The sequence below is a fragment of the Macaca fascicularis genome, chromosome 6 (genome assembly GCF_037993035.2).
Source record: "Macaca fascicularis isolate 582-1 chromosome 6, T2T-MFA8v1.1".
Lineage (NCBI taxonomy): Eukaryota > Metazoa > Chordata > Mammalia > Primates > Cercopithecidae > Macaca > Macaca fascicularis.
This window is the reverse complement of record NC_088380.1, coordinates 42,926,257-42,953,618: the sequence shown is the minus strand read 5'-3', so window position 1 is coordinate 42,953,618 and position 27,362 is coordinate 42,926,257. Positions and strand designations below refer to the sequence as shown.

Genomic DNA, 27,362 nt, shown 5'->3' with positions numbered 1-27,362 from the left:
ACCACAAATGGCTTCCACTGTGGGCGACTGCATCTGGACGAGGGGAATGTGGTGAGGCCTGGGAGCTTGGAGATGCCAGAAACCGCAGAGCCCCCAAAGAGGGTGTCACACAGGTCTGGGCTCCCCAAAGGGCTGCAGTTCTTCTCTTCTTGTCACCCACAATGTGGTGGGCAGGGAAGGCATGTCTCAGCCCTGTTTGTGTTACAGTTCTTTCAGTCCTGCTATTAAGTGGGTCCTGAGTTCTTGTCCCACATCCAGGAAGAATGAGATACGCAGACAACTGGAAGGTGAGTAAGGTGAAGAAGTACTTTACTGAGTGACAGTACAGTTCTCAGGAGACCTAAAGTGGGTAGCTCCTATCCATAGGCAGGTCATCCCGACATCTGCCTGAGTCTCAATAAGTCCAGGGATTTTATGAGATCAGAAGGGAGGAAGTGTGTGCTTATTGGTCCATGGGTGGCTATGGGCAGACCTGGAAAAAGCACAAGTTCTCACTCTAGGCCAAGGACTCCACCTGGAACTGATAGCTCGGCCACCCAGCTTCCGGCCATCCCTGGCTTGAAGGTGGAGCTTCATTGGGGACTGGCCTCTTTCTGCCCAGGAGCCTGTCTGCTTCCTGCCACCATCTACATGTCATCCACATCACCCAGGCTGTTCATGCCAAGGAGCGCCTGCAGGCCTGCACTGAACCACCCCTCAGTGCCCCCTCAGTCTCCCTCCCATGCTGGCTGGTGTCCAAAGTCCAGAGAGTGCTAATGTGCCAGGGGACTGGTGTGTCAGCACTGCCCCGAGTGTGTGCACACCTGTCCAGGTCATGACAGCATCCAGGCTTGGCCACGACTTTGCTTCACTCCAGAGCGGGTGCTGGGTGCAGGAGCAGGGAGAGGCCAGGGAGTGATAGCAGGCACTTCCAAGCCTGCAGGAGCAGGGGGTGCTTCCTGCGCTCCCGAGAGCGCAGGGATGCCCAGGTCTGGAGCCATAGATGGGCAGCTGCAACCGTGCCTGAAGAGCACTGGGCTTCAGACCTGCCAACTCAGAAGGGGCAGGTTTCCCACCTGGCACTCTGTGGAGGCCACAGCCCCAGCCGCACCTCCCCCACTATAGCCGGCATCTTCACAGCAGCAGCTCCAGATGGGCAGCTGCTGCCATCAATTCCAGATCTTCCACATCAGAATCTCTATGTATGAGGCTTCAGAATTTGTATTTTTCAGAAAACTCCCAGCTTATTCTAAGGAATAACCGCAGTTGGTCTAATATAGGACCTCTGAGGTCCCTTCCAACTTTTAGACGACCAACTTCACTAACATAATATGTGCGTAATACAACCTTCAAAATAATGGCAAACTTGTCTATTCCACTAGCAACCTGTCTTTAGAGAAAGGACAGAGGTAACTAAGATTTTTATAGTGTGGACTGCAACTTACAGTTTTCACAATTCCATAACAGACACAATCTCTCTCAACCGTTTAATCCTCACAACAAGCTTGCAAGTAGGAAAATTCTAAAATCCCACTGACATTTGGAAAACCAAGTTCCAGTGAGGCTGCCTTAGGGTGGTGAGTCCAGAAGCCATGACTTTTGACTGGAGTTTATTCCTCTCCATCATAATGTGCAGTGCCTTTTCAATTCCGTTCTAACTCTGGACTTATAAACAATCTTTTAATCAAATAATTTAGTGGAGCTCTAAGAATGATGGCCAAGTCCAAGATATGTGCAGAATAAGAATGGAAGCAAGAATAAGAAAGAGATTTGTGATGGCAATCAAGAGACCCATCCTCATCTTTTCTGCTGGTGCTGCAGGAAGCAGAAGGAAAATACTCAGTGGTGATTTTCAAGGAATATGAAAGATGAATGAGGATGGGTGAGGAGTCAGGGGCCACACTTCTGCCACTGGAGAGAGGAGAGTGATTTTATAAGGGTCTTGTCTGAACATAATTCATACACTTCAAAATCTTTCTGCTGATGACAACTCTGCAGTGAGGGAATAAGCAGGTATTTCTTATTTTGTCCTGTTTCAAACAGATTTTCAAATAAATTTTATCAACCAAAGCACTTGCTGTTAAATGTTAACCAATTGAGAAAAGCACACCAGAGAAGGAGGTTGTATGTCTTGGTCCTACCTCTGACAGTAAGTGCTTGAAATCTTGGCTACATCATTTAATTCTCTGGGCCTCAGCTTCCTCATCAGTAAACAGTGAGGGCTTGTCCTGAGGCTTCTAGCCAGAGAGATCACAAAGATATTTAGTTTAGTTTCAAATTATTTTTAATTAGTTTCTAACATTTAGAACCTAGGAGATTCATATGAAATATTCAAGATCAACTTTTGGGTATACTCAGATGAGGAACAAATGGGGCAGTTTTCCATAGCTCTTTCTGTCTTATAAAATACTAGATAATATATTATTTTTGTAGTCTATTGTCTGCCTCATATGCATGTCCTCCACTCCACAAACACACACATATCTCACTAAAGAAAGCAGCATGACCGTAGAGGTTTTTATCTCTTTTGTTCATTGAGGCATTGCAAGCACTGAGAATAGTACCCGGTAGATAAAAGGTCCTCAATAAATATTTGCTGTGTTAATTAACTTTAATATTAAATTATAGTTTTTTAAGTATAGTTTTTTTCAAGTGAGGAAAGCTGAAGGCAACCAGAAACTCAGGTATAAGACATAAATATGTTCACTGAAACATAATATGGATTTTATAGTGAGGTGCCAAATATAAAGGCTACTGATACATACTTCTGCCTGTATATGGTATGTTTGTTTCTCATAATCAAGTTGGGATTACAAATAATGTTGGGGGATATTTTCACATGAAAAACTTGAATATACCAATAGATCTCCACCTGTCAGCTGTTTGTTTCACTTGTAATGATTAAAAAAAAAAAAAAAAAAAAAAAAACCCAGCAAGGCATGGTTATTTTAAAGGCATGTGACAGTTCAGTATGTGGAATGTTCCACATTAATGTAACCTTAAATATGGCAGATTGATTTTTCTGGTGGTAAAAAGTAGGTTTTAAGACTGATGAAATTTAATCTCACACCAATAATATTAATATCAACAGCTGGCTTTGCAGTTATCACACTCTCCTATGCTTCCTTTAATAAATGTTCATGGATGTCTCCCAGTTTGCTCCACTAGCCTTTAATTCTTAGGGCTGTCAAGGGAGAAATGAAAGGAAGCATTTGTTAGAAGCACTCAAATATGACCATGCATTCATGGGGATTTGTTAGCTGATGTTTAAGTTGTTGCGTTTCCCATAAACAAGCATGAGTGACAGGCTTTAAGGGTGATCTTCCAAAACAAATGTGACTCATAACCATTAGTACAGCACACGCTAAGCTAACAAATCATGTCCTAATCAACCTCTGAGTACTCCCTGGAACATGGAATTGGTCAAATTGTAGAGGAGGTTTAAAGAAGAAATTGCTGCAACCTTTCATGTAAATATGGCTCCATCAAGCACACCAGCTTTTATGTGGAATTTCCTTGTTAATGAATATTTAATGTAGAATAACCCGGAACAAGGTTGGGAAATTCTGGTAGGTTAGTGAATCTCTTCGTCAATCTCTTTGGTACCAGCAGATAATTACTTAGGCAGAATTCTATCTATCTATCTATCTGTCTGTCTGTCTATCTATCTATCTATCTATCTATCTATCTATCTATCTATCTATCTACAGTGTCAGATTTAGAGTTTAAAACAGGTTTTCTTGATAGTCTGAGTGTTTCTTTTAGAATCAACAGAACTAAAACAGACCTAATTTTTCCACTTGAAGAACATACTGAGGAATGAATTTCTGCTTTGACCTATTATTATTCCCTAATGTCTCTGATATTTATTGCTGTACTTAGTGAAATCTGAGTTGGATTTTTTGCTTTCATTTTTATTTTATTATTTTTGTTTGATTGTTGGCTATCATTGGAGCAGGTATGAAAAAGGGAATTAACAGCTGTCTGTAACAACTTCAGTTCTTAATTTGCTCATTTAGATTTGATACCACTTTAGTAGTGTCCCTGAGAAATGATAATCATGAACCTTAACTACTTCTAGATTTAAAAACTGCATGGATATATGACATTGTATGAAAGAGTATTTAGTTACAATTAGTTACTTGGTAATTCTTATTATAGAGCTTCAACTGTGTGGTCCAGTTGGTTTTCTCTGATTTCATTCAAAAAGAGCCTTTCCTTTCTTGGGGTTCCGATAACTTTTTGTACGTGTTACATACAAACATTCATTAAGGCACATCTGATATGATCTCTCTTTTTCTTCTAACCTCTTTGTTTACCTGGCAAACCTTTGAGCCTCTTAAGGTTAATTTATTTATGGGTTCCATCATTGGGCTCAAAAAATCTTAGATGAGTAACAAATGAAAAGAAGAGGTATAATGTAACTATATGTATTTGTTTTGCTTTTTAAAAAGCATAAACGAGTTTTATCTAATTTGATCCCCACAACAATTCTGGGGACTGTCAGTTCAATATGCAACTACCAGATCTAGACTGTGGTTCTCAAGCAGGAGCCATTTTGATCCCTAGAGGACACTTTGCAATGTCTATAGTTGTTTTGGTTGTTGCAACTGAGAAGGGGGCTACTGGTATCTAGTGGGTATGAGGTCACAAATGCTGATAAATTTGCTACGATGCACAGGACACACCTCCCACCACAGAAAAATTATCTAACCTAAAATCTCAATAGTGCCAAGGTTGAGAAATCCTCATTTAGCCCCTCACTTTCTGAAAACTATTGTAAACATATGTTCTGTGAGCTCTAGTCCAAAAATATTTTTCTGATTAAGTATATCCTATAGGAAATTTACTTAATGTACTATATAAAACTGCTTCTTGCATTGAATCATCTTCCTCAAAAATATACAAACAAGTTAACCACAAACAGAGGAATAGCAAGTTCATGGTTTGATTCCTAACTGTTGGACCCCGCCAGGATGAATGCTTGGTTTGTCAATCCTTTTTGTATTTAGAAAAGGCTCTTGGGTATAGCTAGCACCTGGGTACTTCTATGCATTTCAAGAAGAAGGAATTCATTGTCTGAACTCTTTTACAAAATGTGTAAGTTCAGCTGTTTCTTAATATTAAAGTTTCTAGGAGAACAGCTAAAGAGGACTAGGTGGATTTAAATATCAGTTGCTTAAAACAAACCCCAGAATCAAAACTAGCAAGTTAATTCAATCATTTTCCTTTGAGAAAATGGTACATGAATGTGGGGAAGTAAGCATGAAATGATGGCTCTGCAGTCATGTACACAACTATAAAGGGATGGCCAGAAATACCTTTTGCTTCTCACAACTGAACATCTATCAGTTATTTTAAAAAAAGATTTCCTAAGTAGATATAATGGAGTAACCCATTTGAATCTTTTTATAACTCAATCTCCAGCAGTAACTCTGTGTTCCACCGAATATCAATTCAAATAATACACTAGGGCATAGACCAGGAAGAAAGGAACCTTAGGAATCATCTTGTCCACTGGTTTTCTGCCTTTTTTATATTTGCTGAATTAGTCATTCAAATATAATCTGATGTGGAAACTGTGTATGATCAAAACAATTATATGAAACTGTATTTGCACATACATTTCCATGTACTTCCGTATAGAGTACCCTGGCAGGTCAGCTCTGCACACCCACGTTTTAACTCTAGTCTTGCCTAACCTAGAAATTTATTCTACTTTCAGATAATTGTAATTGGCATAAAGCATTTTCTCAAAAAAGCAACCTAATTTTCCTTGTTCTTCCTCTCTTGATGAGAAGGTAAACAAAGAGGAGACTGACCTTTACTAAAAACCTCTTACCAGTAACTATACCAGGTATTGTACATGCTATCTCATTTAATTCTCATGGATGGCTTTCTGAGCAAGAATTAAGAAAATCACTCCCAGCATCAGAATCAACTTACCAAAGACCTACTTGCTGTATTAATCAGATTTAATTTTATTAGAAGCACAGGAACTAGAGCAGTACAATTTCATCAAAGCCATCCTCTAAACACTGATTCTTACAACTATAACTATAGAACAGTATTCCGTTTTATAAAGGTTTATGCTATCATGTCTTAAACATTAGAAACATCTTCAAGATAGTTTTCTGTAGTCATTATTAAAATTATCTGTAGCTTCTAAAACTTCCTTGTGCAAATGAACCACTTCTTTTAGGCATACATATATTGTTATAAATAAAATTCCACATGTCAGTTTATTTTGCATGTTTATTTAGGCCTCAGGGTTTGCAATAATAACTCAACTTGAGGACAATAACAGTAGTTACTAAACACAATTAGCCTATTGGTAATTCCAATTATAGGAATTATATAGAATAATTATATAGAGCTTCCTATAATTATAGGAATTATACATAATTATTACCAATTACCAACTGACTAATTGTATTCAGTAACTGCTTTTCCTGTGTACTAATCTCAATAGGTGCTTTACTTGTGTTACCTCACTGAAGCCTTTTTAAATAAGTCATTTTCCTCTGACTTAACAGATAAGAAAACTGAGGCTCAGAGAATGTAAGAAACTACCAAAGTCACTGTAGCAGATGCTGTCAGTGCTTTGGTGATGTAGATTCATCTCTTTGCCTATTTTACTTTATTTTATTATTTTATTTTATTTATTTTGTCTTATTTTATTTTATTTTATTTTATTTTATTTATTTTCCAAGACAGAGTCTTGCTCTGTTGACCAGGCTGGAGTGCAGTGGCACCACCTCAGCTCACTGCAACCTCTGCCTCCTGGGTTCAAGCAATTCCCCTGCCTCAGCCTCCCCAGCAGCTAGGACTACAGGCACCCGACACCCTGCCCAGCTAATTTTTGTATTCTTAGTAGAGATGGGGTTTCATCATGTTGTCCAGGCTGGTCTCGAACTCCTGACCTCGGGATCCACCTGCCTCGGCCTACCAAAGTGCTGGGATTACAGGTGTGAGCCACCGCGCCCAGCCCCTCTTTACCTTTTTTTTTTTTTTTTTTTTTTTTGCACACAGGCTTCATGTGTGGTTTCAGTCCCACACTCTGGTCCTGTGTCTCTGTGTCGGCTGCTCTCAGGCTGCTGGAGCCAGTTTTACCTGCACTTGGACAACTGATAGCGTGTAGAAATTTGCATCCTCCTGAGGATGGTTTCTTTACCTTCCCAGTCTCATTTTCCTACTCTCCTATCGCTTTCTCCCTGGACCATTTTCTAATAATTCACTTTCATAGGAATCCTTGCCTCAGCATCCTACTTCTGGGGAACTCAACCTTTGAAAAGTCACACAATTCATATATGGGATTCAAATGCAGTTTTGACAAAGTCCAACACCACTGCTCTGAAATACCTAATCTAAACTGTTTCTCCTGACCACAGCAGAGAAGAAGGAAACAGGAATCAGATGTGGGTGGTGTGGAGACTGCCTCTTACTGGTCCTAAACCCTAAGCATCTCTGAGGACCAGTTTTTCCTCCCAGCGAGCTCCTTCATAGCTCCCTTTACTCTCTGACAGGATAAGCCTCTGCTTGATTAACTGCTGCCCCCAAGGAAGTGACAGTCAATAATAGGATCAAAGTACCAGAGGAATTTGATGCACCCTGAGGCAGATCATAGTAAGCTTCTATCAACCAACTGCAGAAATATATCTCTAATTTATACAGTATTTATTGAATGCTAACTTGTGGCTAAGTGGCCACACTCTCCTCTTTTAGCCTGGAATTTCAGTCTTTTCCTTTTATCCTCTGCTTTAAGGCATCAGTGGCATTCCCCAACATCAAAAGTTTCCACCTTTGGGTGAATAGCAACCCAGTCCCAAACAGAGAAATCACCCCCCAAAATCCAAAAAGAGATGGTTTTAATCTAAATACGTCTCATGTTAAAGTTCTTAATATTCTTCTATTTTGGTTATTAATATTCTTTTATTTTTTCCCTTAAAGTGAGTTTTTTGACCTAAGAATATATATTTTTAGCAATCAAATATAGAAGTAAGACAAGACAGCCAGGTCATACTGGAGAGCACTTATACTTTTGCCTTTCACACCCATAATGGCTATAGTATACACATCAGTTTCTCAAGCAAATATGGCCAAGATATGCACAGAAGTTAACTTACCTCCTTCTATTTCTCAATAAAAGCCTTCTTAGAAACTATTCAGTCTGAATAACAACTGCAGAGGAAGAGAAAGCTAGTCAACCATGCTTATGAAGTTCAGAGCAAATACTAGAGGGTATGATGCTGGCCCAGCTAACAAAGAAAGCTGGGCACCATGATATACCAGTTTTCAACGTAGCCAGAGCTGTCTGAGTATGAAGCTTCATGTACTTTCTATATTCTAGTCCTAGCAAGCCCAGCTGGCCAAACGGTGCCCTGACACAGGGCAGGACTCTTCAACTGACTATCTTTCTCCTGTTTCCCTATTCCTCTGCTCTTATTACAATACATCGTTTCACCATCAGCAATTATTAAGGAAAGCATGGCTCTTCTTGCTCCAACCAGGGATGCAGTGGGTCAGTGGCACGTAGAGGAGAAGAAATTATATGTCCTAAATGTTAGCCAAACACAAAATGGTCTTCCCCTGAAAAATGACCTCTCATTTTTGGAAGAGCCAAGACTCTGTAAAATATAATGTGGCAAACATCATCAATTCAGTGTCCACTAAGGCAAATCTGTTAATATTTACACATAGCACATGGTTATCCAGTAGTCAATATTATTTCTCCTTCCACAAATTTGGAAGGTTTTGCCAGAAAAATAAAAGATACACAAAGTGTCATTTTTTCAAATTCAGAAATCAAGAAATTAAGGATTTTATTAATATAAATTGACTTTTAACTTGAGAGTGTCATACTTCAAGATGTGCTCTCATTGGAAAATTAGAAAGACTTGATATTTAAGGAATGGGGCTAAGAAAATTGACTCAGCTATCCACAGGATCCCTAGTCAGGGTCTTTTGTAATCTAAAGTTCAATGTCCAAAGGGGCAAAGGAAATTTGGATTTGGGATCTTCAGGCATCATTATGTCTGTCAATATTTGAGGAGATTTAATCAGGTAGGTGGTGTAGAGATAAAGGTGGTGTCAGGGGGATGGTGCTGGGTGACCGGGTCACTTAATGCAGAATGTTGGTGACTGGTGCATGGGGTTCGGAGTTCAGTCACCTGGAAAGAGGTTGACAAGACTTAGGAAGGACATCAGGCTCTCACACATTAGTGTTTAGGGCAGAATTCTGATCTTGGTGGTAACTGGAGTATAAAGCAGGAAAATAAAATCATTCCATCACCAGGAAAAGCCCACAAAGCCTAGCTTCTAAAGTGGCACAGCTATTTCTAGACCCCTCCCACTATACGGGGATACTAATTCAACTCCTGCCTTGCTCAGGACTGGAGATGAGAGCATCAGTGACAATTGCAGGAGAGAACTGAGGAAATCAAAGGTCAGGATTTAGATGCTGATTCACTTATTAATTCAACAAATAAATGAAGATCCTCATCAGAATGCTGAAGGATGGGCATCAAGCAAAATATCCTTCATGGATTTTAACATCTAGTTAGTTTTAATTCCATAACATTTTATTACACAGGGCATGGAATGGTCATTTTGTTCAGTTATTTGAAACCAATTAAATTGTATTTATTTCAAGCTCAATCCAAACTTTCCACACGCTTGAAACACAGATGTCATTATAACTTCATTTAGAAGAGGGACACACAACAAATGCCACCCTTCACCTGCCTCCTACCCCCACCTCTCTGCCAATCCCGTGTCCTGCTTGTTAGTGAAAGCCTCTATAAAAACATCCTGAAACATTTCCCCTGTGGTCAAGACATGATCCATCATCTTCTAATACCTGCAATCCTTCCATGGAAATGTGATGCATACACTGTGCAGGTTGAGGCTTAAGTTAAATTGTTATATAGACAGAAACAGAGATTCCTGATAGATGTATCTGATGAAACACTGTGGCTTCATCCTGGGAACAAGGAACTAGAAAAAATGGATTTGCAGCTGAGGCTGAAGAAGTGCTCTAAGGCCCAAGGCCTCTTGGTCTCTCCAGGAGTTGCCAGACAGGGCACTAAGGAATACTCTCTTCGTAGGGTCAATTGCATCAGATTTCAAAGTGTGTTTATGTTACACATCATCACCGTCTTTATGCTGCTAACTACAGATGATGAGGAAGCTTTGCTTTGGGTTTGAAGATGACACTGTTGACAGCATTATTTAACAATCCGTGTGAGTATTGCCAGAAAAGTCAAAATGGAGTGACACTGCCTGCTGCTTCGGAAAGATGAAGGTGGACCCTTGTGTTGTGGCTGCTGGTGACTCTGCCTGATGACAAGCTAGGTGCATAATACTGTGGATAAGCAGGTGGTTACAAGCCAAGTAGAGACCCCAAAAGATGTCTTTATTGGTGACTCTGAACTGCCTACAGTTTTATATCATATACAGTGTAAGGTTAAGAAGGTTTAAAAGGAACCAGTTCTCAGTTAGAAACCCACTGACTTCAATGCACAGGGAGGAGAAAATCATCAGTGGCAAGTTCTTCATGAGATGGTTTTCCTCAGGAAAAGGTGCTGGGGTGACTGAGGAATCCTGGGCCCCTTGTTGTAGGGAATGATCTCATGTAGAGGCTGGCTGGGCCAGTAAAGACCAAAATGGACTTCTCTACAGTTGAACTTGGGTTGGTCTCTAGCCAGAGGTGAACAACCAGGTGTGTCTATGAACAGGTACTCTTTGCCATCACCAAACACCAAATACATTATGTCGACCTCATTCCTGTCTACCCCATAACAAGAGCCCCAATTTAGGATACTGAACCAAACTGGTGTGGAAACATTCTATTATATAACCAGGACTGGCTCTGGTCCCATAAGAGCTGGCATCTAATGTGGAAGACCAGAAATATATTCGATCACTGGCATGTGTGAATTTAACTAACAGTCAGGGTTCTAAGTATTCTTGGGTGGTCCCACTCCTTCAATTTACTAATTAGCTGTGGCATAAATCTAATCACTCACACTGCCAGCTTCTTTGTAGAGGTGAGTCACTCAGTTTCTGTGGGAGCCTAACCAACTTCCCAGACTCTGCCCAGCACATGGCTTTGCTGTTCTCAACTCATCCTGCATATATTTTATTGCATCCCATGAGTTAAGTACATACTCTAGCAATGATAAAATACTTGGGGGGTTGTCAAGGTCTCGGGATAGAGTCACAAATGTCCAGAGACTACAATGAGGAGGGAGTTCAGACCTTTGTCCTTGCTGTAGACCCTCACTGCATAGTAGCCTGAGCTATATCACAGCCATACTGCAGAGCTGAGCAGAGAGCTGTGGGACCCAGGGTAGACACAGGCATGAGGAGTTCAGAGAAATGGTACAAAAGAAGCGTAGCTTAGACACTCTGCTGTCATCCAGCCTCAGCGTGTTTCCTCCCCTACAGAGTTGTTCTGTGCAAGTACCACTTTAGTGCTAATAGGCTGAACTGTGCACCAGGACTTCACTGCATTAAATGTGAGTCATTGCTGATGATCACATTAATTAAAAATGCAGAAACTTAGAAACGGATGGAAAAGAAGGCACTGATAGTTCCCCAAGTCAAATATCCACAGGTTAATTGGACTCTGAGTACTGGTAACTCTGTCTTCCTAACATCCCTGTGTTTGTGATCCATCTATTTTTTAATCACCCCTGCCACACTTAGATTATCTCTCTCCTGACCTATTGTCATCACCTTCCTCCTCTAATTCATCCCTTTTGAATTTACTTTTATCCTATTAGTAGTATTATTGACAAAGTAAAAATCTAACAGTATTATTACCTAGATTAAAACCCTTTAATAACCTACGAGGATCACAATTAAATTATGTTTATTTCTCTGTTTTCTCTTCTAAAGACTGTGAGCTCCTTAAAGGCAGGAATATACATTCAAAATTCTTCCTTGGACTGGGCACAGTGGCTCATACCTATAATGCCAGCTACTCTACAGACTGAAGAAAGATTGTGTGAAGCTAGTAGAACTGTTTGGGGCCTGTACAACATAGCGAGTTCCTATCTCTAAAAGAAAAAGATGAATAAATGCATGCATGCATGAATGAATAAATAAATACATACATAAAATTCCTCCTTGAATCTGTAAAATGACTTAATAAAAGCTTCTTGAAAGACTTTTTTTGTGTCATTATCTACATTGGCACCATCTAGATTAACCCAGCTTGCTGTGACCTGCTGAACTCCAACATCAAATAAAGTCTGCAATATCAGGAGGACAAGGGGTCAGAGGATTGCTGATGTACATGGACACAGGCCATAGCACTAGAACACACCATAAGATTTCTTCTTGCCTCTGGATGATGGTCAAGACAGCAGCAATCAAAAGCTCTGTGGCTTTTCTCCCCATCTTCACTGTGAATGGAAAGCCTTGAATTGTTCATTCTTGAACACATTTAACAGATGCATTCATTACTGTTTACTAACTGAAACCATGACTCGAATACTTGTATGAAATATATCCGACATGTCTTAACATCCTCTCAGGGCTCTGTGGAACTTCACCTGTAGTGGGATAGAGTTTATTTTAAAAAATAAATTGTTTTGTCCACTGTGCCATTATTTCCTATCTGATAGCAATGAGAACAGGAGTGTCTTTTCTTTCAAGTAAGTGTTTTGTCAGTGTGCATAGGTTTATGAAAAATGTTCAAAATATACAGAAAACATTATGGGGCTCTCGGTTCCCTTAGGATGTGGCACCTCATTCCTAAGTCTCTTACCTTGAAGGGTGTAGAATGATATAACACCTTTTGCAGAATTTGAGTGATGTCAATTATGTGCTTTGCCTATAAGCCACACCTAACTGGCATGCATATATATATATATACTATATACATATATTGTACATATATACACATATATATGTATATATGTACATATATAGTGTATGTATTACACACATACAAATATAAATATGTTATATGTAAATATATATCAATATTATACATAGGTATTATATATGTTACATATAAATATCACACATACAAACTATTCCATCTTGCAGGTAGCAGTTTTCTCTGGCCTCCAACATTGAGGCCTATTACTTGCTGGATATGGCATACAATTCCTCTTTCTTTTCTTCCTCTCCAAATGCTACTGATTCTTCAAGGGCCCAGCAAGTCTTGCCTTTTCCATAATGCCTTTGCTATCTCTAGGCCTTCTATAATTTGACTCAAACCTACTGACCTAAGTTTGCTTCCAAGGGGAATAATTACAAATATAGCACCTATGTACCACACACCCTGGCCAAATTAATCCTATGCCTTCCATGAAGTAAGTGCTCAAGAAATATTCGTTGAATGTTAAATGCTAAAACAGAACCATCCATTGACTAGACAGTGCCATATATATATATGTGTGTGTGTATGTATATATATATAAAAAACACTCAGTAAGTGAATGAAGTGTTCTCCATGGACATCTCATATCTACATCTGTACACTTCTGTTTATGTTGTTGCTTTATTGCATAAGTTATTCCTGTAATAGCCTTCTGTTCTTCTCAGCCTTTTAAAATCTTAAACCCGACATTCTAGTCTCTATTGAAACAATGCCAGCCTCCTTCATGAAGCTGTAATTCACCACAGCTGAGGTATCCCTCCCAACATCATCACTTCTATAAAGTGTGATTCAAGCCATTTTGATAGTTAATATACAATGCCTGATATTGTAATTCTTGGTGTACATGCCTGATCTATTAACACATGAAAAGTTCCTTGAGGGAAGAATCAATGTATTCCTCATAGCTGTAGGTGCAGGCTTTGAAAATAGGAAACTCTTAAGAATTATCAGTACATTGAATTTGTTGAATTAACTATTCTAGTCCACCTTGATCTATTCTTTTTCAGGGCATCTTGACCATTTCTCTTCATCACACAATCTAAACCTTAAAGATATACAGTCTCTCATTAATTTCAAGACATTCCTCATGTCCTAGCTAGACTGAACTACAAGACAGGGGCTTGCCTACTTCCACCTTAGGTTACTGAGGTCAAAGGGTATATTCAGGGGAGGACTGACTGAAATAGTAGAGATATACGACCTAATTTATAACAGGCACTCCTTGGAAGAATACTTTTATCCATCAGATCTTTATGCACATTTCTCACTAGCAACATCATTCCAGCAGCAGCAATTTTGATACAATCAGTTGACAGGTCAACCATGTGAAGCCCTTTGAAAACAAGGCATTGTGGATCATTCCTGATTTTGGAATAAAAAATTCTCCTCAAGACTATGTAATTGGCTTGAGGAGCAGACATAGAGCTTCATATTAAGGATGAGAGCTTCATGTTAAGGATGAGAGACAGAAAACATCTATTACAACACTTTAGCTAGCACAATAATGGCACTATTCAAATTTAGTTCTCATTAAATTTCCCACAGGGCAATTAGATTTAATTTTAAAAAATCCTTTCAGGGCCAGTATATTTCTAATTGCTCATCTGCCCACAAGAAAATCCCTGCTCAAGTGCCACCCTTCCCTATGCATAGAGGTCTGTCATCGTCTACCAGCTCCTGGGTGACTTTTCTCCAGGTGATGCTTCCAAGATCACTTACCCATCAGTGCCACCTCTTTCACTGACCAAACTGAATTCAATAGTAGTATCTTTTCTTTTTTTTAAATTTCAACTACATTTTTAGTCTGCCTTATTCAATAGGAGACACAATAAAAATAAAATGATTTGGCTACAATCCAGACCTGGCAGAAAAACAAACACATGGCCCATAAATGTCATCTGAGACTGACCCGTGTCATGTTATGCAGTAACTTTGGCTGAACCCAAGAACCCCTTAGATAAGTGGCCAGAACTAGAATACACACACACACACAGAGGCAAGCATGCACACACATGCTGGAATGAGCTTACATATGCCTTCTTACATAAACATCATACCCCATCCTTAACCTTTAGATCATTTTAAGAAAGGATTCTGGAATATGCACATATTCCAAAGGAAAAAGAAATATTGGTTAGCTCAACAAGACAAAAAAAAAAAAAAAAAAAAAAGGAGACAAAAATGTTCTTCTTTGTTAAATCACTTCCTATGTGTAACCACTGGTAGGATATGTGATTTGTGTTTAGTATAAACCACTGCATTTGCTTATATTCTGCTCTCCCTAAACAAATAAATGAATCAAAAAAAACTATTAAAAAGAAAAAAATCAAGCATTAAAAGCAACTAATGATGTTTTCTCTTCACTCAGGAACTCAAAGGTTTAGTAAAATGTCGAAGCAGTGGAAACAGATGCTCCGTGCAGACTTTCTAGCTCTAAAATGTAATTTGAGCTCTAATCTCTCAGCTGGGGATGCATTTTTAATTTTCTTTAAAGATTTCCTATGCCATACTTTTCATTTCACAAGTTTTTTAAATTCCTCAAATCTTGCCCAGTAGAGTGAAAGTCACCTTAATGAAGAAACGAGAGATAAAGCCACCATGACTTTGGAACAGCAGAGGATCTCAGCTGCAATTTTTTGGCTCAGAACCAGGGTCTAAAACCAGCCATGGGAAAAGCTGCTGAAACGGAGCCTGCAATTCTCTCCATGTTTGACTTGCATAATGTTGACATTATAACACCAGAGAGACCAAAAAATATTTCAAACAATTATGACTCTTTTCTATAAATATTTTTAAATTGCTTTAAGAGATAAAATAACATCTTTTACTCTTCTCGTTTTCTAAGTGACTCTGGTCACCCTCAGCAGCTCACTACTACGGATTTATTTTTGGCTAGAAGGTCAGGGAGGACATCTTAAGGCGCTAAGTCTGCTGTTAAACTGTATTTTCCAACATGAGCTGAATGGTGAGAAGGGGAGTCAGACACTCCTAAAGTAACAACTAAATTCAGTGTCATAGCATGGGAGAAATACATTGTTTCTTTCTTCTGTAGAAGCACAGGCAAGGAAAAGTATCAAGTACTCATTAAAAAAAAAAAAAAAAAAAAAAAAAGGTCTCCCACCACCCTTTAGAGAGCACAGTTTTCTTTCTGACAGAAAAATTCTTCTCCACTTTCCCTTCCATTACTCTTCCTTGTTTTAGTTAGGTCTGCTATGAAACATAGTTTATACATATTGAGACTTCTCTACCAGGAGAGGGATATAAAAAAGGGAGGGAGAATTATAGAGGTGGGGAAGGAAGCTCATAATTTCTGGGTATATCATTCAACTATTTCAGGTGTCTCTTCCCTCAACTTAGCCAAATGGTAATCACCCAGAGAGTGAGAGGTGAAATTCATTTGAAACCTGCAATTTCCTTTCTCAGAGAATATGATTAACAAGCCTGAATTCTGAGCTCTGGACATAGACTAGATATCCTTAGTCACAAATGAACTGAGTGAACAGTAAGCTAATAACTCTTCAGTGTAACTTCAATATTTCTCCCAGAGCCTGAGAACAAGAGACCTGGCTTTTCTTCAACATAAATGTCCTCAGCATGATTTGTAGCATTAATTTTTGACATGAAAACACCAGATGCCAAAGTTGACTGACTACTGCGTTCCTCCTAAACATCCACGGAAAAGTCCTACTAGTTTCTGATTTTAAAGTTAAGTCAAGTTTCCTATTTGCTGCTATGTAAAACTTGCATCTTTTAATAAAATCATCCACAAAACTTGGATATAACAAATACAATTCAGTGTTGTTTCAAACCACTGAGGGTGGAAATGGAAAAGCAGAACTCACGCTCACTTCCAGAAAAAGCATCACTTGATCCTGCCAGTGCCAAGGTCAACAGCAGCTGCCAGAGATCCATACCTGTAGGACCTGCAATCACAAAAAGAGTAAGGTAAAGCCCAGCAAATAAAAGCAGACCATTATCATGAAATACTGTTTAAAGACTGGGTAAGACATGAATGTGCTGATGAATCAGTTCCAGAAGGAATCCTAGTAAGTCTTTCATTGCCCCGAGTCTCATATTGTCCTACTTTTCATGAACTCAAACAGTAGGTTGTAATAAATTCTACTGCCTGTGAGTACTCGTCTCAGGAAACAACATGAACACTAGAGATGTTCACATCCTGGCTCAAAGCCATAGAAACACCTCACAGCAAATGACCCCCATGCACAGCTTCAGTAACAGGGCCAGTAAGGTTTGCTTCAATTTGATCTGGAAATAGAAAACCTTATCAGCAGTATCAGCAAGCATGGGGCCTTGAGCTGGACAGGCCATAAAAGGAAAAACAGAACAATCACGGTAATAGTAACATTTCATAAATCTGTTTCCCAGTGAACAAAACAGCTCAACACACTCAAAACAAAGTGCTAATGAGCCATCCTAAAGAGGTTTAACTAGAAGGGAAGCAGAAAGAAGGCGGGAAGCAAAAGAAAACAAAAACTCCCTAGTAAAACTAAAAACCCACAAGGACAGATTGTATCGTAGAGAGTTTTTATTTTCATGAGGAATACAGATCTGAAAGACCCAGGAATGTGAACACCTCAGACACCAAGAGGGATGCATCTGTGGCTTTGCTAGGCATTTAGAAGCCCAGTGTGGCCACACCTGGAGCCCTTCAGTTTAACGGAGAGAGTAGATCAACACATCTGTCAGTACACACCTCAGTGACCATACACCTTTATCTGGAGGAAGGAAATAAGCTTTTCTAGAAAAAATATACCAGGGTGTCCACATCCCGGATCTTTTGAGGCAAGTTTGGGCTAGTCAAAAATGAACTCAGCATATTGCCTTTTGTAGAGCTGTTGTTGTGTCTAACAACTAATGCCAACTACTTTAAAGCTTAGCTGCAACATTTCCATAAAATTGCACTATTTACAAGTTACTCAGACACTTATCATCATACTAGGAGCTCCACCAGGACCTCTACTGGCATCATTTTTATTACTGTGCAAACCTGACCTAATGGAATAGCCCTTCATGGTATCCCTAATCAGGCTGAAATAATGAGCAAAGATGTTTGTTTTCATGGTCCTACAGATGTGGTCCTCTGGCAATGGCTGTGTAATTCTACATAGGGATAAAATTCTTGATGTACTGTAATTTCTAGACAGCAGAGGACTTATCTTTTTTTGTTCCATATAATTTTATATTCATAAAATAAAAAACATATCTCTATGTAAACTAAGTATCTTCTTGCATCTGAATCCCCATGTGCAAACCCACACGCATGAGGAACTCTCCTCCATACACTGCTTCATGGAGTCGTTCATAGGATTGAGTGTAAACATGCAGGTGAACACACTTTGTCAATGGTGAGATTTCAAATAAATATGAGTTGTGGTTTTTACAACATCCATGTTTTTAATTCCTAACCTGGAAGGCCTTGAGCTGATGGCCTTGCATCATCCTTATCTACTTTCCAAATGAGAACCACTGAACATCTCTCCCTCCCAATGTCCTTTACTCCTAGGTGAACAGGCTATGTAATCAAAGCTGGAAACGTCCAGCAGAAACATACTAAAAGGCTAAAAAAAGGTGTTATAGGCTAAAAATGCAATCCTGTTGGTAACTAAGTATTTGCTTTGAATTTGATTCTTTCTTTCTTTTTTCTTTTTTTGTTTCACTCTGTCGCCCAGCCTGGAGTGCAGTGGCATGATCTCGGCTCACTGCAACTTCTGCCTCCCAGGTTTAAGTGGTTCTCCTGCCTCAGTCTTCCAAGTTGCTGGGACTATAGGTGTGTGCTACCATGCCCAGCTAATTTTTGTATTTTTAGTAGAGATAGGATTTCACCATGTTGGCCAGGCTTGTCTCTAACTCCTGACCTCAAATGATCCACCCGCCTTGGCCTCCCAAAGTGCTGCGATTACAGGTATGAGCCACCGTGCCCAGCTGATTCTTTTTAAGTGAAGAAAACACTGAGGAACTGGATGCTGTATACAGTGTTAATTTTACTTGTTATCTCCCAAGACACTTAGTGTCAGGTAAAGAAGTTTCCAGTAGCACCTGCTATTCTGATGTCAGGGTATAACAGTAAATCCCCAATTCCCAGGCAGCCTTTTTTGCTTCCCATCTGAGCGAGGCTGTGAACAGGTTTGCATTTCTCAGAAGGCCACATCCTCTGGTTTGGAAGTCACCTCTTCAGACATCTCAAGGATACCTGGCAGATGCCACAAATAAATGGCATTTACTTCAGTTGAATAGTTGATGACCTTCCTCCAATCCCGAAACTTTTGAAAGCAGCTGCATGCAAATGAGCTTCACTTCTTCCAAATAAAGAACTAGGTAGGGCACGGTGGCTCACGCCTGTAATCCCAGCACTTTGGGAGACCGAGGCGGGTGGATCACGAGGTCAGGAAATCGAGACCATCATGGCCAACACGGTGAAACCCCGTCTCTACTAAAAATACAAAAATTAGCTGGGCATGGCAGTGCATACCAGTAATCCCAACTACTTGGGAGGCTGAGGCTGGAGAATCGCTTGAACAGGGGAGGCGGAGTTTGCAGTGAGTTGAGATCATGCCACTGCACTCCAGCCTGGCGACAGAGCAAGACTCAGTCTCCAAAAAAAAAAAAAAAAAAAAAAAAGGAACTATAATTATAACACTTCCTTTACAAGCTGAACATATGTCCATAGAATGTGCTCTATCAAAACAAAAAACAAACAAGAATCCTTAACACAAAATTAACCAGAAATCTGTTTGCATACTCCTACAGGAGAAAATAATATTTAAAATTGCCATGCTCCCAAATAGGAGGTGAGTGCAGTTTACTGCTTCCTGGAACACCGCATAGGGACCCAACTCTAACTAAGACCAGGGGCCAGGAGGAGGATAAAGAAATGTGGATGGATTCAGCAGAAGCTAAGTGCTTGATTAGAACCTAACTCTTCCCCTTCTCTTCCACTGATGTTGGCTCAGTGGGAATGACTCCAAAAGTAGCCCTCTGCACTCCTCTGCAGAACTCTCTCTAGGGTCCTCACATGAGCCAGGCCACGAGAAGTGACATTCAACTGTATTGTAAGCAGTCCACGCCATCTTTGCAGAGCCCCACATGGCACCTTCTAGATGAGGGAATCTTTCTCTATTAGGTTCTAGCCGAGATAAAATGTCCCTAGGAAAGGTCAGAGTGCTGACACATGAAGTTCGGAACTTTAATGTTATCTAACATTACAATGTAATGATATGCCAGATGTGAGAAAAAGAAAGTCCCTCTATTCCCCTCCACCAAACCCTTTTTGCCCAGGTACCTAAACTTATTACTTGTACCTATTAACCCAGAGACACAGCAGTCCACTCAAATGCCGTCATAAGAGGTTCTATAATAATCTAAGTAGAGGATGGCATTGTTCAGAGGAATCTACTAAATTGGACCTTAGCTCCTTGGTTTTTTTAAGCTTGCAATATTTTCCTAGGGAAAATCCCTCTCTAAATTTCTTTTGATACTTACACATACTTTGACTATAGACTCATGGCAAGATTTTCAGCAGGCGGGATAAAAAATGGGCTTCTATTCTTGCATAATGGAACTCACACCATTTCCACCCTGAAAGCCTGAGGCATTTTGCCTGCTTCCCATCTTTCTCAAGAAAAAGCAAGTTCAAAACCAGTGTAATGCAGCTGGCATGAATTTTAAATCTGTAGACTGCCCAGCAGAGGAGGCCTCCAAATCACATAATTAGGCCCATGATATACTAACTTATTCTTTGGCCATAAAACAATTTGTAAACACATGAGAAAAGATGAGGGTTAGATATAATACATTTTCCAGCATGCTATAACCAACTCCTGACAAAGAAACCAATATGTTTAATTCTCTTTAATTTATAATTAGCAAGTATTTGTTAAACTACTAGTTCCTGCTAGCACTGAGCAAGGCACTACGGAGATTAACGCAAAAGCAATCAAAATCATGGTTCTTCAAGAATAAGGCAGTACAAACACATGAAACTGTGAAAAGAAGGGGCATATCTGAAAATAGAAGGTCAGACTAGGGAAAAATCAGGTATCGAATTGACAGTCTTAAAATTAGAACTAGATGACAGATAAGAGTGGAAAAGGGAGAGAAACTATGGTCAACTTGTATGGTAAAAGCTCAGAGCAAATGTTCTGGATGTGAGTATGAATTCTGAGTATGTTTTGGACGATATTCTGAGGAAGCTAGTGAATAGAGAACAAGGTTCAAATTTACGAATAAAAGGGCATAAAATTAGATTGGTGAGGTAGGACCAGATTAAAACAGCATTTTCAGGCCGGGCGCGGTGGCTCAAGCCTGTAATCCCAGCACTTTGGGAGGCTGAGACGGGCGGATCACGAGGTCAGGAGATCGAGACCATCCTGGCTGACACAGTGAAACCCCATCTCTACTAAAAAATACAAAAAAACTAGCCGGGCGAGGTGGCGGGCGCCTGTAGTCCCAGCTACTCGGGAGGCTGAGGCAGGAGAATGGCGTGAACCTGGGAGGTGGAGCTTGCAGTGAGCCAAGATCACGCCACTGCACTCCAGCCTGGGTGACAGAGCGAGACTCTGTCTCAAAAAAAAAAAAAAAAAAACAAAAAACAAAAAAAACAAAAAAACACAGCATTTTCAACTCAGATTGATCAGAAAGTCACTAGAGATTTGGTGCAAAAGTGGGTTTTCCTTAGGTTACAGCTGCCCTTCATGCCTTCTTAACTTAATATCACTGAGAAGTATTGACAAGATTTGGTGATGATTGGATATGAGAGATGGTAGAGACACGTCTGTCACAAATAACTGGGTATGTGTGGATGAGAGATAGTGCTAGTGAAAGAAATCAGGATTTGGGGATCTGAGTTGGTTAGCGGGAGGAGAAGGTCATAGGACTGCTTCAGATACTTGGTGTTTTAAGGCAATTATAAGACTTTTGGAAATGTGAGAAACGACTAGTGGGAAGTTGAAGGTAAGAGACCAAAGATTGAGAGACAAGGGAGGTCATTACTGAAGGTGAGGGAGAGCTACATAGAGATGAGGAGTATCACGTGAATTTAAGGAGAAGACTAGACTATTATGGTGACAACTCTCCATAACACCTTCATCAACAATTATATTAAAAGTTTATTTGCCAGGCATGGTGATTCATGCCTGTAATCCCAGCACTTTGGGAGGCTGAGGCGGGTAGATCACGAGGTCAAGAGATTGAGACCCTCCTGGCCAACATGGTGAAACCTCGTCTCTACTAAAAATACAAAAATTAGCTGGGTGTGGTGGCATGCACCTGTAGTCCCAGCTACTCGGGAGACTGAGACAGGAGAATCGCTTGAACCATGGAGGTGGAGGTTGCAGGGAGCCGAGATCGCGCCACTGCACTCCAGCCTGGCGACAGAGTGAGACTCTGTCTCAAAAAAAAAAAAAAAGTTTATTAAGCCACACAGGGAAAAATATGCTTATATCTGGTTTGTAATTTTGTGGAAATAAAACAAACCACCACCTAAAATAACGGACACCCTCTAATTTGTATCAAGTATTTTTTTAAAAGTGATTAAAGCATCCTTAGAAGCATCCTTAGAAGTGTGATGTTAATATATTAATAGATGGGAAGAGTAAATGCCAGCATTGATTACTAAGAAATATTGTGAAATTGAATCTAGTCGATCTCCTTGCTGAAGCTTTTCCAATAATACAGCACAGGAAAAGGAAGAGGTTAACCCAAAAGGGCATTTAAAACTGCTGGTTTTCATTAGCACCAAGCATGCATTGAAATAGTTTGCTTTCAGAATTCATGTTGTTACCAACTTTTTATGGTGATGATAATTTGGAAAATGGTCAGATCTAAAATGCCTTAGGTGAATTTATTTCCTTCCTATGAATGAGGAAAGCTCACAGACAGTTTTGATAGAACTACTTTTGCTGAGATTTCTCTCCTCTTGGAGATCCAGTGGGGAATGCAGGATGGGAATTTTAAATGTGTAAGGTGTGAGGGGGAAAAAGACTTTTGGGAGTAGTACATACAGTAGGTCTCCAATTTTATTTATTTATTTGTTATATTATTTGTATTTTTACTTTTTGAAGAGACATGGGTCTCACTCTGCCACCCAGGTTGGGAGTGCAGTGGCATAATCATAGCTCACTGCAGTCTCCAACTCTTGGGCTCAAGGGATCCTCCTTCATCAGCCTCCCAAATAGCTTGTACCACAGGCATGTGCCAACCTACCTAGCTATTTTTTTTTTACTAACAGCGTCTTGCTATGTTGCCCAGGCTGGTCTCTAACTCCTGGCCTCACTTGATCCTTCCGTCTTGGCCTCCCAAAGTGCTGGGATTATAGCCATAAGCCACCACATCCAACCTAGGTCTCCAATTTTATAAAATAAGGATATATGGTACATACCTGCACTGACCAATTCTGTTACAATAAGTCACAGGTGTCTATTGAGCACTTAAAATGTGGCGAACACAATTGAGGAATTTAATGACAATTTAAATTTAATTAAATATGTAAGTCTATTTGGAACATGTTGGATATATGAACCCACTTTTTAAGCTTTACATTTTATGAAATGTAAATGCAGATCAAGTATTTATGATTAAAATTTAGCATCCAAATTCATATGTGCTATAAGTATAAAATATACATGAAATTGAAAGCTTAGTACAAGAAGAAAAGATGCAAAACATCTTCATAATGTTTATGTTGACAACATGTTGAAATCATATTTTTGACTGCTGAGTTAAATGAAATCTATTATTAAAACAAAATCCTCTGTTTCTTCTTATTTTTTTAAATGTGATTACAGCCATGTATCACTTAATGACAGGAATACATTCTGAAAAATGCATCATTAGGCAATTCCATGGTTCTGCGAACACCACAGAGTGTATTTACACAAACCTAGATGGTATAACCTACTACACACCTAGGCTATATGGGATAGCCTATTGCTCTGGGCTACAGACCTGTGCAGCAGGTTACTACTCTACTGAATACCATAAGCAATTTTAACACAATATTAAGTATTTATGTATCTAGACATATCTAAACATAGAAAAGATATCATAGAAACATGATATTATAATTTTATGGGGCCAGTCCATCATTGACTGAAAAGTCATTATGTGGTGCATGACTGTAGTTGAAAATTTTAAATGACATACGTGACTTGCATTTTATTTCTACTGGCAGCATTCATATATACATTTTATTGTTTATATGTCTGCACTTGCATTCAAAAACATTAAATGATTACTGTGGGCATATTTGCTTTTGTAACAAAAATGAACAAATAAAGTAATTTTTTAAAAATTCAAAAGACATGTAAAATCATCATGATTATGTTGTAAAAGGTCCTCCCAAAAGCAGAATGATGGGGACAAAAATATTCACTAAAGACTTAGGTGACTTAGGTATGATTGTATCTGTGGAAGGTTGTTTTTTTCAAGGGTACCCAGTGTGCATTCATTTACCTTCAGAAGTATAATTATTCACATTATGTCCCTATTTGAGTCACAGACAGTGGTGTACTGGTAAATGTTTAACACTTGTCTCTCTGGAATTTAAAAAAAGGGTCATGATTTGTATCATTTGCCAATTTCTGTGGTGTAAATACCTCTTTCGAGGTTGATTTTAAGCTACCAACATTAATTCACTGATTGGATTCACAAGCCAGAAGCTGGACCCAGTACACACTGGCTGGGGAAGGGACTGATGCTATCTAGGCTTCATGTGAGGTAACAGGTACAAAAATTAAGCAATCTACTAACATTGATACAAAACGTAAGAGACAGTACTGTTGAGTAAACCCTGGACACTTAATTTCATTTGATGACATCTGATCCAGTGGCAGCTGATCACATTTAGTTAATAATCATTGAAAGATACTTTCCCAGCTCAGGAGACATTAGCTTCTACCACAGATGCTATTGTTAATCTTCATTTACAGAGAGGGTGAGGTTGGGGTTAAGTGAATGTGCTTTGGAGTCACAGAGAGCTAAGTTAAAATCCTAGCTCTATCAAACCTCAGCTTACTCATCTCTAATATTGATATGATAAGATTTTCCCTTTTTCATAAAAAAATCAGGATTAGATGCGATAATTTATTTAAAGCATTTGGCATTCGCTCTGCATGTATCCAAAAGGGTTAGTTATTACACTTACTAATGTCTTCTTGGTAGTAGTAACAAACAGACTATTTATGTTTTATAATGTTCCTACGGGGTATACTGAGAGTAGGGACCCTCATTTATATATCAAGATATATTACATATCTTTATCTTTTATTATAATTTATCATAAAAGATAAATTATATATCTTCATGATATATAAATATACATCTAGGCAGGTGGCAGAGCAATCAGCAAATGTGCTTTTCGCCAGTCACAATATGTAACTATTCCTAAATCAAGCACTTACATCATATGCAGGTTCAGGGAAAGGGAAGGACCATTATAATGTAAAGTGTGTATATCCTAGATAAGGCAATAATACAGCCCATTTGTGCTTGGGTGTACAGGCAATTGCACATCTTCTAAAGGGAGTTCCAATTGTGTAGGAAATACTTTAGGGGCTAATTCCTCCCTCGTATACTTTAAGAAAATTCTATGTGGTTGTTGTTAGGTTCAGATAATTTGTTTTGTGAAATCATGGATTTCTAGAACTAAAAATTAGATACAGAAATCCCAGTGACAAGATGCTTGGCTTGAAGTTAGAACGTCTCTTGGGAGAACTCAAAAAAGGCAGCTGAGTTACAAGAACCTGAGTCTCTGTCTCTTCCTTTATGGAGGAATGAAAGAAGAAGGGGCATTTCAGTAGCCAAATGCTTGGCCATACTCCGATCTTGGTATGCATAGTTTTTCTATTCAGAGTGGAACTTTCTCAAAGAATGAAGCATTCTGTTTCACTAGGACCTCACATTGCACTTTGCAATGCCTCCCCGCAACTATCCCTGTGGATGTTTGTCAACTCACTAAGCTTGATTCACTTGGTGCATTAATGAATTCACAATGCAGATGTGACTGTTACATGAAAGAGATAACCAACTGCATGGCTGCTTATTTGAATGATATATTTCTTCTTATATCTTACTTTACACTATTGTCCCTACCAAGTAATTTTTTCCAAAGCAGAATTTGAAAAATGAAACCTCTTATTGATTTTCTACTTTTTTTCTCTTTCTACAAGTGGCTCATTCTAAAATCTGATTTTTTAATTACTATGATAGATCATATAGACCATGGGGAATGCTCCTTAAACAAATTTAAAGATGTTGGAATTTTCTTCAGACTCAAATTTGAAAATTCTGTTTCACCTAATCTAAAAGGAGATAAATAAGCTATAGGAGACAAGTTCTCATACAGTGAAGTCTTCAAATGAAAACATTCATTATCTTGGTGAGATATAATCTAACAATGATTACTATAATAATTTATAGTATACTAAATGCTTTTTATATCTTAAAGAAGTGCACGTGTTGCTGCCTTCTTTGGGGTTAACATAACAGAAGTGTAGGTTTTCAAAGACAGTTACTAGCATGCCCGAATAACATATGGAGCAAAAATTGGGAGAAACCCCTCTTTCCTTTTATCAAGTCCAACATGGCAAGGTTATTCTTTTAAAGCAAACAAGTTGGGAAACCAAGAGTGAGGCAATGTGATCTCCTGGGGAAAGCATTACTGGAGGAGGAGTCAGCAATCCCGTAACCTGGCACCAGCCCAACATTGCCTGAGCTGGTGACACAGGTAGTCATTTAATCATTATGGGTCTCAATTCCCTCACCTGAACACCCTTCCAAATTTTTGTTATAAGCCAAATCCTGCACTGTGCTGTGTAATAATAACTGCCATTCATTGATGACTATTCATGTCCTGATGTTACTAGGTTCCTTGTCTTTCTCTTCTTTTAGCTGGAGGCAGTAGCTGTGTCTCACTCACGATTACATTCTAACAATTAGCCATGGGCTTGCCACAGAGTAGATGTTCACCACAATATCTACCCAACAAATAAGTGTGCCAGGAACCTTCTTATTTCATACAATCTTCACACAGACCTTGCAAGAGAAATGCTCATTTCACAAATGAGAAAATGGAAGTTTAGACTAGCTCAGAGAGGTTAAGTAAATCTCCTCCCAAGCTCACACAGGCAGAATATCTCTGGGTAGGGTTTTGAACTGTGCTTGATCTCTCCAAGGCCTGCCTTTACTTTTCCATGCCTCTTAAATTGTGAAGTAGGCACGCTAAACACACAATCAGGGTAGCAGTGAATTAGAACAAACTACAGGGAGCAAGAAAAAGAGTAATATTTAGATGTGAATTATAAAGAGAGGTAGACATCATAATATTTTCAGTGCACAGGGCCTGTCAAAGACATGGCAGTTTCTTCAAGGGCTGTATTACATTGCTCAAGGGATGTAATATTTATTGCTATGCCTTAGAACCTCCAATAGCACCTGGTCTACTTTTGGGTACATTACTTAAGAGCTATGCAGT

The 27,362-nt window shown here is 39.2% G+C and overlaps 1 protein-coding gene across 6 annotated transcripts in view; it reads right to left on the bottom strand.

Moving 5' to 3' along the window:
• GHR (growth hormone receptor) overlaps nt 1–27,362 on the bottom strand; it is a 320,003-nt gene that overhangs the window by 153,795 nt on the left and 138,846 nt on the right. For 4 of the 6 annotated variants that reach the window (XM_005556812.5, XM_065546202.2, XM_005556809.5 and 1 more), the window contains exon 2: nt 16,717–16,797. In XM_005556812.5, the coding sequence (XP_005556869.3) occupies nt 16,717–16,786 (70 nt within the window). In that variant the 5' untranslated portion in view covers nt 16,787–16,797. The remainder of the gene's footprint in view (nt 1–16,716; nt 16,798–27,362) is intronic. The other 2 variants (XM_015451334.4, XM_005556811.5) reach the window with 1 other exon arrangement.